We start from the raw sequence: 11,266 nt of genomic DNA on the forward strand, positions 1-11,266 counted from the left end.
CTTTTCCCCATGTGCAGTTGAAAACCGTAGTCTGGCTTTATAATGGCGGTTTTGGAGCAGTGGCTTCTCCCTTGCTTAGCGGCCTTTTAGGCTACGTCGATATATCGTTTTACAGTGGATGTAGATACTTTTGTACCTGTTTCCTCCAGCATCTTCACAAGGTCCTTTTCTGTTGTTCTGGGATTTATTTGCACTTTTCGCACCAAGGTACGGTCATCTCTAGGAGACAGAACAGTATGACGGCTGCGTGAGCAGTATGACGGCTGCGTGGTCCCATGGTGTTTTTACTTGCGTACTATTGGTTGTACAGATGAACATGGTACCTTCAGGCATTTGGAAATTGCTCCCAAGGATGAACCAGACTTGGCTGATTTATTTTGATTTTCCCATGATGTCAAGCAAAGAGGCACTGTGTTTAAAGGTAGGCCTTGAAATACATCCACAGGTACACCTTCAATTGACTCAAATGATGTCAATTAGCCTATCAGAAGCTTCTAAATCCATGACATCATTTTCTGGAATTTTCCAAGCTGTTTAAAGGCAGTCAACTTAGGTAAACGTCTGACACACTGGAATTAATCTGTCTGTAAACAATTGTTGGAAAAATGTCTAGATGTAGATGTCCTAACAGTCTTGCCGAAACTATAGTTTGTTAACACAAAATTTGTGGAGTGGTTGAAAAATGAGTTTTAATGACTCCAACCTAATTGTATGTAAACTTCCGACTTCAACTGTACACACATTTAGTACTCTGGTATACATTATATGTAGTGTCTTCAATAAAACCATTATCATTAATCAGCTCCTATATCCCAATGCGTGTTCCATTACACAAGGCCAAACATATAGAATATAGTTTTCACTCTAGTGATGCTGAGAGCTAAATTAAGGCTAGTCCCACCTCTATTAAAGGTACATCAAAACTGTCAGTATGTGTGGAAGGAGAACTCCACCTGTCGCATATTGCCCAGAAATGAAGGCGAGGACACTTGAATAACTAACCACTGCCAATATAGACTTCAAACACCTCTCTGGAGAGGAGAGGGGAGTTCTCGCTCTCTTCAAAAAGTGTGAAGCTGAATGTACTCCTCAGACCTAGCTCATTAATTTGGCAATCAGGGGCTCTGAAGCACAGAAATGATGAGGAAGAGAAAGAGAGAAGGCTAATTGACTTGTGCGGCAATGGTGGCTCGCTTGCTGTCCTCCTACAATACCCCCGGGGTTTGACAGAGGTGAGAGATGTGTGAACGCCCACTCGCACCTCGCACACTCGTTCAGTTTCCCCGGTAACATGACAGCATGTCAAGACAGTGTTCCCCGGTATACATTTTTATTTTTTATTTCACTAGGCAAGTTAGAATAAAATCTTATTTACAATGACGGTGCTGGGCAAATTGTGCACCGCCCTATGGGACTCCCCATCACAGCGAGTTGTGATACAGCCTGGAATCGAACCAGGTTCTGTAGTGACACCTCTTGCACTAAGATGCGGTCCCTTAAAATGATGCATCACTCTGGACACACATACTTACAGTAGCGATACTTTGTATTGCTCTAGACTAGTGGGAAAGTCAAAGCACGTATCTGTGGTGGGGTACTGCATCTTGGAGATGCTGAATTGAGTTTCTTCTAAATTAGGGGTATGGAATAGTTAAAAAAAACGTTTAAAAACATATTACAAAAGAAAATGACGATTATCGTTTCTTATTGGACAAATCCAAATAGTCCCTCTCTGTTTCAGTCAGTTTTCTTCTGTTCGGTGCTTTATTAACACAACCCTGGAGGTGTAGAGAGAAATTGAAAGTATCTAAAAATCTGTCCTGTTTGCTCAACAAATTACAGTTCTAATCCCCTGACCATTGGAACACAGAGGGCGGTAATTCCCAAACTGTTTATAGTCCCATACCCCTTCAAATGTTCCAGCTGTGACTACCATCTAAGGCAAACATGGCCCCAGAGTCTGCCAGGCACTGCATGTAGCTAACGTACATGTATTAAAGGAATGTTATTTAGCCCTCCGCTTAACCTGGCCTCTTACTGGACATGAATTAACAAATGTCCAGCACTTATCACAAATAATCAATCCGTTGCCTCTCCTTAGATCTGCAATAGGCAGAGGAGGGAGATGAGGTTAGAGGAAAAACGTTCCCCCCTTAAGTGTACCTCCAACCACTGTCGCCATCTCGTCTGAAACAACCCTCAGCCCCAGAGTCAATCAAGGCACTGCATGTTCCAGCAAAAAGTAGATGGACCGACATAGTAGTACAAGATCTAGATGAAGGGACCTGAGTAGTAGAAACAACCCTCAGCACCAGCACCAGGGTCAGCACACTCTGTTTTTTGACATCATTGTGAGCCTGCCACGCACACACTATACGATACATGTATTAAACATAAGAATGAGTGTGAGTTTTTGTCACAACCTGGCTCGTGGGAAGTGACAAAGAGCACTTATAGGAACAGGGCACAAATAATAATATAATAATGATCAATAATGTTGCTCTTTCTTTAGCCATCTTACAAAAAAAACGTATTTGTTCATCAAAAATTGTGATTAACTCACCACAGGTTAATGAGAAGGGTGTGCTTGAAAGGATGCACACAGACTCTCTCCAATACAACCCAACATTGCAGAGTTATCTTAAATAATTTTCCACACAGTCTGTAACTGTATTTAGTTTTCATGCTAGTGAGGGTCGAGAATCCACTCTCACATAGGTACATGGTTGCAGGGGCAATATTGAGTAACTTGGATGAAAGGTTCCCAAAGTAAATGGCCTGCTCATCAGTCCCAGTTACTAATATATTCATAGTAGAAAACACTCTGAACTTTCTAAAACTGTTTGAATGATGTCTGTGAGTATAACAGAACTCATATGGCAGGCAAAAACCTGAGGATGAATCCAAACAGGAAGTGAGAAATCTGAGGTTGGTCGGTTCCCATTGAAATCCCATTGAGATATGAATGAAGTTGCACTTCGTAGGGCTTCCACTAGATGTCAACCATCTATAGAAATTTGAATGAGGCTTCTACTGTGTTGTGGGACTGAATAAGAACAGAATGAACAGGTGTCTGGCAGTCAGCCATTTTCTGGTCATGCGCATTCCACATGATTTCCACTTGCGTTCCGTTGCTCCTCAAAACACAAAGGAATTCTCCGGTAGGAACTTTATTGAAGATATAGGATAAAAACATCCTAATGATTGATTTTGTACTTAGTTTGAAATGTTTCTTCGACCTGTAATATAACTTTTAAAAGTTTTTATCCGAGGTAAAGCTAGACTAGAACGAGCGTTTGGATATGTATACCAAACGCGCTAACAAAAGGAGGTATTTGGACATAAATAACGGACATTATCGAACAAAGCAAACATTTATTGTAGACCTGGGATTCCTGGGAGTGCATTTTGATGACGATCATCAAAGGTAAGGGAACATTTATCATGTAATTGATGGTTTATGTTGACTCCAACATGGCGGCTAATTTGACTATTGTTCTGAGCGCCGTCTCAGATTATTGCATGGTTTGCTTTTTCCGTAAAGTTTTTTTGAAATCTGACACAGCGGTTGCATTAACTTCTTAAGGTATAGGGGGCAGCATTTTCACTTTTGGATAAATAGCGTGCCCAATTTCAACTTCCTGCTACTCATGCCAGCAATATAAGATATGCATATTATTAGTATATTTGGATAGAAAACACTCTGAAGTTTCCAAAACTGTCTGAATGATGTCTGTGAGTATAACAGAACTTATGTTGCAGGCAAAACCCCTTTCAGAATGATTTATTTTTTGGTCTCTGTCTGTTCACTGAGGTCTCATTGGCAAATTATATTTCTTGGGAACCTGTTTTCAGTTCCTACCGCTTCCACTGGGTGTCACCAGTCTTTGGAATTTGGTTGAGGTTACTCATTTGTGCAACGAAGAAGTAGGCCATCTAAGAACTGGGTAACACTGTTGAGAGTGCACAAGACGTGAAAAGTAGCATGGTTTCTTGTCTTCCTGTATTGGACACAGATAGACCCATCTACAATTTGATCGATTATTAACATTTAAAAGTATCTAAAGTTGTATTACAAAAGTAGTTTGAAATATATGGGCAAAGTTTATGGGCAACTTTTGAAATATTTTGTCGTGAATTTGCGTCTTTTGGAAGTTGTTTTTTTCTGGATCAAACGCGTCAAATAAATGGACATTTGGATATATATGGACGAAATTAATCGAACAAAATGACTAATTGTGATATTTATGGGACATATTGGAGTGCCAACAAAAGAAGCTCGCCAAAGGTAATGCATGTTTTATATTTTATTTCTGCATTTTGTGTAGTGCCTGCAGGGTTGAAATTGTTATGCAGGTGAATGAGGACCCAAAAGCGACTTGGCGAAAACAGAGTCTTTAATCCAGTAAAGTAAATATTCAATCATAAAGCACAATTCCACTCGTAATGACGAGAACAGACTGGAGACTCGATCATGAACTGCAGGTTGCCTCGGGAAGGCACTTGACCGTAGCAGACTCAGACACCTGCTCACCACGCAGCATCTGAGGGAAACACGACACGACAGGGCGATACAAAGACACAGCACGGTGAACAATATACAAGGATCCGACAGGGCAGAAACGGAAAACAAGGGGAGAAATAGGGACTCTAATCAGGGGAAAAGATAGGGAACAGGTGTGGGAAGACTAAATGATTGATTAGGGGAATAGGAACAGCTGGGAGCAGGAACGGAACGATAGAGAGAAGAGAGAGAGGGAGGGAGAGAGAAAAAGGGGAACGAACCTAAAAAGACCAGCAGGGGGAAAACGAACAGAAGGAAAAGCAAAATGACAAGACAATATAAGACAAAACATGACAGAACTATGCTACCCTCTTTGTTTACTATTGTGCTATCATCAGATAATAGCTTCTTATGATTTCGCCGAAAAGCCTTATAAAAATCTGACCTATTGGCTGGATTCACAACGAGTGTAGCTTTAATTGAGTATTTTACATGTGTGATTTAAGGAAAGTTTTATATAATTTAAAAAAAAAATTGAAATGTGAAAACTCAAAACAGTCCTATCTGGTGCAAAGACAGAGACAGGAACAATCACCCACAAACACACAGTGAAACCCAGGCTACCTAAGTATGATTCTCAATCAGAGACAACTAATGACACCTGCCTCTGATTGAGAACCATACTAGGCCGAAACATAGAAATACCCAAATCATAGAAAAACAAACATAGACTGCCCACCCAACTCACGCCCTGACCATACTAACTAAATACAAAACACAGGAAATAAAGGTCAGAACGTGACAATAACGAATCCAGTTGTTTGTGTCATCCTTTTCAGGAAAGTACCTGCATAATTGCGCACCCAGCTCAATCAGGTGCTTCGCTATATCACATTTGACATTGTCTGTAAGCTTGAGTTCATTTTCACACAAATAAATCATACAATGACGGAAAGACCTGTGTGTTGTTCTCTTAAGGATCTGCCCCCTTTTTTAAATATTCGCCTGAAATGACATACTCAAATCTAACTGCCTGTAGCTCAGGCCTTGAAACAAGGATATGCATATTCTTGGTACCATTTGAAAGGAAACACGTTGAAGTCTGTGGAGATAATATCAAGATAATATAATATAAAGATAATATAAAAAAACGTTATTTTCTATTTTTTTTGTACCATCATCTTTGAAATGCAAGAGAAAGGGCATAATGTATTAATCCAGCCCAGGTGCAATACACATTTTGACTGATGAGAAGTTGGACTGGAGACAGGGACCAGAGTCAGAGCGGGCAGAACTGTAGTGGATAGGAAAACAGCGGCAGGCATGGGAAAACAGGCACAACAGGAACAAACGGGTAAAAGCATGGACTGACTGAGCAGAGATTACGATCAGGCTGTGTGGAGGTGGCAGGACTGAGTATTTGTAGAGGTCTTGATAATGGAACAGGTTGCAGCTGGTGGGAATCTGCTCTGACTCCAGCACACCTGTCCACCCACACAGTCACACACACAAACACACACACACACAGATACAGAGAGAGCACTGGGGGGAGTGGCTGCAGGTCAAGGAGCAGATGTGACAGGGACTCCCAATCATGGCCAGTTGTGATAAAGCCTGGATTATTGGGTCAGCAAATGTCAAGGGAGCAGCTGCTGTGATGAAAAGAAAGACTCTGGCAAAGTATTTAGATTACATTGGATGAGTTTAATTGGACTGAACCAGAGTGCAGTGGGCTATAGCCAGTCACATGACTGCCAAAACCGGTGAGGTCAGAGCGCCCTGCTAAAACTGAACAGTAGCATGTGACAACATGGAACATTATCCCGGTATTCCAGATGCTTGACATACACGACTTTGTTTTGAGCCAACTTCACCATCACCATGTCATAAAAAAAGTTTATGAACTAGGCTTGAGCGTTATACTATATACTGTATAATAGCCACAGGATGGTATTTCAATACCATCACCACTGATGAAAATATTTATTTTCTATACATTTTAATATTTCTAGCTTACTTGTTTAAGAAATTCCCTGCAGATAAACAAATTGTGTTATTCATTTCACCTGTTACATTATAAAGCTTACCGTAGTTCCCCAGAACAGTTGAGCCAGTTAAGTTTTTTTTTGTAAATAGCACAACTATAGAAAGCGGGAGCTGGTGAGTCCAACCGTGTATTGACAGGGGTTGCGTTTTATATTGAAAGGCAAGTGTTTTTTTCTTCTTCAATAGAGTGGTCAGGGACGTGCAACTATAATTTTCCTTCACAGAAAATACATTAGTGCAACACATTCGTCACAATATAGCTTAATTTTCATCAGTTGACAACACAATTAGGCTTGCAGCTAAATGATCTTACAATGATAAAGCAAGGCATTTTTTGCAAAAACTATGCATGGCCATCATATTTCAGTTTATCACAGAAAGAATGTAGCTGGCTACATTTTCTAATGTTTTTCACAAAGTTAATCTTGTATTTTACCTGAGAAAAGTAGGGCTTCACCTAGAAAAGTAGTTACACATCAGCCAGAGCGCTGTCTGCTGATAGAATGCCAGTTCGTTAAGTGCAACTGGTGCACAAAAATTGTCTGATGCCGAGCAGAAATTATAATAAGAAGCATTTTAGATCTGCGTTTACAACATGTTTGAGAAGTCAAAGCCCTTTGGATGAGTTAGCTGTACCGTTGCTACTGCCATCTTATGATTTCTCCTCTTAGATCTCGCACGACTGCTCTTCCCCCATCTTCTCCGAGCAAAACAGGCAGGTGAATTGCCCTAACAACTCCAGACTCCACACAGACACAGCGTGTGTACACATGCTGCTCCAGAGCCAATAATGTTAATTTGAACAATGTCTCTCATTCACACTTGCTTGTAAATGTCAAAACTAATCAAAAATTATATTCGGTAGCTCCTACCTATATATGTATGACTTTATGAGCTGGACTGCCTGACTTTGCAACAACTGAAAAAATCTGTTTGTGCTAGTTAGCATATTTAGCTAGCAGCCTCCATGGAAATTTGCTATTACTTTAGTTAATTTTGTTCCCGTAATAGACGCCCAATGGGCTTAAAACATTTTAATGGCTCCCCCTTGTGTACTGAGCCGGTAATACCATAAATCCCGGGATGAGAGAAGGACGGTAATGACTATGTGAAAATCTAGCTTTCGCCCAACCCTATTATGAACCAAGTAAAATACCATAATCTCAAGTAATGTTTATATTTGTTGATATGAGAAGCTTAGTTTTTTATTATTGGAAGCCATATATGTCAATGAAATAACTGTTATATAAAGGAAATATACATATCAATAATTTAGCCTCAGGCAGCGATGGTATACCACTAAAGCCAAAACAAGTCCTGTAGCCATTTTGCGTTAAATAAATTGCATTATTTGTAGAGATTGTACATTGAAAAGAGCTGTGCGAGGGAGCACCGCTCCTCATGAACACAGTTCTCACATCAGCTGTTAGGTGCCCATCAGCCACTCTCTGTGAGCACAGACTCTGGTAAGTGTTCAGAAGCTCAGCAGTTACACTGCATAAAATATAATTTTCTGCTAATGATAACAGTTTGGGGCCTTTAGAGTGGTGCTGCACTGGGATGCTGAGATTGAGTTTTCCCTTAGAGTGCAAGATGCACTGGTCTGATCTCAGCTACCATGAATGAATGTACCTGTAGCTTTTTTTTTAGCAGTATTTACAGTTGAAGTCGGAAGTTTACATACACCTTAGCCAAAATCTCAGTTTTTCACAATACCTGACATTTAATCGGTTAGGATGGTGTCTTCGGCTTGCAAGCCTCCCCCTTTTTCCTTCAATCATAACGATGGTCATTATGGCCAAACAGTTCTATATTTGTTTCATCAGACCAGAGGAAATTTCTCCAAAAAGTAAGATCTTTGTGACGCGGCAAACCATTGTCTGGATTTTTTATGGCGGTTTCGGAGCAGTGGCTTCTTCCTTGCTGAGAGGCCTTTCAGGTTATGTTGATATAGGACTCGTTTTATTGTGGATATAGACACTTTTGTACCTGTTTCCTCCAGCGTCTTCCCAAGTTCCTTTGCTGTTGTTCTGGGATTGATTTGCACTTTTCACACCAAAGTACGTTCATCTCTAGGAGACAGAACGCTTCTCCTTCCTGAGTGGTATGACGGCAGCGTGGTCCAATGGTGTTTATACTTGCGTACTATTGTTTGTACAGATGAACGTGGTACCTTCAGGCATTTGGAAATTGCTCCCAAGGATGTGGAGGTCTACAATTTTTTCTGAGGTATTGGCTGATTTCTTTTGATTTTCCCATGATGTCAAGCAAAGAGGCACTGAGTTTGAAGGTAGGCCTTGAAATAAATCCACAGGTACACCTCCAATAGACTCAAATGATGTCAGTTAGCCTATCAGAAGCTTCTAAAGCCATGACATAATTGAATAGAATTTTCCAAGCTGTTTAAAGCCACAGTCAACTTAGTGTATGTAAACTTCTGTCCCACTGGAATTGTGATACAGTGAATTATAAGTGTAATAATCTGTCTGTAAACAATTATTGGAAAAAATGACTTGTGTCATACACAATGTAGATGTCCTAACCGACTTGCCAAAACTATAGAAATTTGTAGAATGGTTTAAAAACAAGTTTTAATGACTCCAACCTAAGTGTATGTCAACTTTCGACTTCAACTGTATATACGGCTGGATCCGGATGGACTTGGGACCTGACCCGAATAGCAGTCATGTCACTAACATGTCACTACTCAAATAATGTAGCGTACATGTACTATAATGTAGCATGAAACACAAGGTAAATACAAGGTAGGATCTGAAAATCAGGCCGTTAAATAAATAGCCTGGATAGAATATAATTCACAGCTAGAGCAACAAGTGAAGTTATTGCTTTGCATATCTAAATACATAATCTAGTGAAGTGTAAGTGAGATGATTCTTAGCGAGGGTAGCATAGTGAGAGTAGCATAGCTCTAATTACAGGATATCTCACTAAGTCTTACCGAGTGGCTCAGAATCAGAGTCCTTATCCACCGCATTGAGGTGGCTTCTTAGCAGTCACATTGATTCCACATGTTTAGATCGAAACCACTGGCATATGGTACATTTGGGATCCTTACTGTTATATGGTTATATGGTTATAAGGTGCATGCAAATGTGTTGACTGTAGTGAGAAATCAACTGTCAAATGGATAGAGTGAGTCTGCTGAGGGAGGATTGGGTACCCTTTTGCTTTCCAGTTGACTGGAGACGATCTATTGCTGTTTGATGGTGATGAGGCCCAACACACCAACTGCATTAGTCTATTTAACCCTGGGAACAGGGTTCCTACTAAGCAGTGGTCTCTCATAGCCTCACAGTGAGTGCATCAATATCTCATCTAATATGATTCCACTTCTTTAGAGCGGAGGCTCCTCCGCCGGGAAAGCCCCAGAGTGCCTTAGCGAGGTGTAAATCCGGACTAGAGAGAGAAAGAAACGGAACAAGGGAATGTGTGCATTTTCAATAGTGCCTTGAAAGCTTTGCAAGGCTTTTTCCTTCCAGGAATCCACAAATTTACTGTAATTAAATTACACTGCAGGGCTGCTGCCGCATCATTGTTATCATTGTCATGTATAATATAATTTGTGATAAAGAAGTGGCCCGTGGTTTGGACACAGGGAGGCTTGTGTGTGTGTGTGTGTGTGTGTGTGTGTGTGTGTGTGTGTGTGTGTGTGTGTGTGTGTGTGTGTGTGTGTGTGTGTGTGTGTGTGTGTGTGTGTGTGTGTGTGTGTGTGTGTGTGTGTGTGTGTGTGTGTGTGTGTGTGTGTGTGTGTGTGTGTGTGTGTGTGTGTGTGTGTGTGTGTGTGTGTGTGTCTCATCTCTTTTATAGAGCTGATATTCTGTAATATGTAACACTTTATCACTGTTGTCATTACTAATACCCGGCTTCCTCAGCCCACAATCAAACAGGATTCTATATAGCGCATATTTTCATAAATGCATACATATGGTACCTAATGCAACATTAGTTAAATGTAAAATGTTGTCTTATTCAGAGGTTTATGAGATGGTGCATGCCTTACCAAGTTCTTGCTGCCATTCTTATTGAGGGGACCCCGGAAAACTCCCTTGATGTTCCTGAAGTGTCCATTGCTGAGGTGTGTGGAGCTGATGACAATGTAGTAACAAGCCATTGGAGGCCAGTGGCTTCCATGTGCAAAATGCACACTGTCTGGTAAAGCGAGAGAAAAAAAGTAAAGTAAAGTGTGCGGATGTAAACAACTTTACTAATCACAGAACGCATAGGATGGACTCAGTAAGGCGTGAGAGTCGGGGCTGTCCAGATGCGGATGGAGAGGTGGGAGGGCTTTTTCAGATTCTCTCGTCACAGCAAGGGGAGACTCTCCAAACTCTGCAGCCCATCAAAACAGAAGGCTCAGACACTCTGGGCTTCTGTGTTCCTCTCACACACTATCTCTTTATTTCTCTGTTCTCTCTCATGTTCTCTACGGCAGCGTGCTCTCTTTTCCTCATTCATCTCTTGCTAAGGTGCTCATTCTCCGGCTCGGTCGGCGAGCATCTGCTGGGGAGAGGATGTTTCCACAAACCGTGGCGACAGGCATGCCTTTATACAGCGTTTGGTGTTGCTGAGCTGAGCCAATGGCTGAGAGCCCTCTACTCTGATGGCCAGGGCTGGGAGGAGAAGGGGCCGTCGCACACTCTAGCTACCTCTCCTACATTCCCAGCTCAGCCTGCGCTTCCCGGCCAATCAGGTGCT

The 11,266-nt window shown here is 41.3% G+C and overlaps 1 protein-coding gene across 1 annotated transcript in view; it reads right to left on the bottom strand.

Moving 5' to 3' along the window:
- The window catches only part of LOC124008020 (zinc finger protein 804A-like), a 95,359-nt gene extending 84,363 nt beyond the window's left edge, over window positions 1–10,996 (bottom strand). The window contains exon 1 of the mRNA XM_046318932.1: window positions 10,572–10,996. Coding sequence (XP_046174888.1) covers window positions 10,572–10,682 — 111 coding nt within the window. The 5' untranslated portion in view covers window positions 10,683–10,996. The remainder of the gene's footprint in view (window positions 1–10,571) is intronic.
- Between the last annotated feature and the right edge of the window lie 270 nt (window positions 10,997–11,266).

The sequence above is a fragment of the Oncorhynchus gorbuscha genome, linkage group LG21 (assembly GCF_021184085.1).
Source record: "Oncorhynchus gorbuscha isolate QuinsamMale2020 ecotype Even-year linkage group LG21, OgorEven_v1.0, whole genome shotgun sequence".
Taxonomy (NCBI): Eukaryota; Metazoa; Chordata; class Actinopteri; order Salmoniformes; family Salmonidae; genus Oncorhynchus; species Oncorhynchus gorbuscha.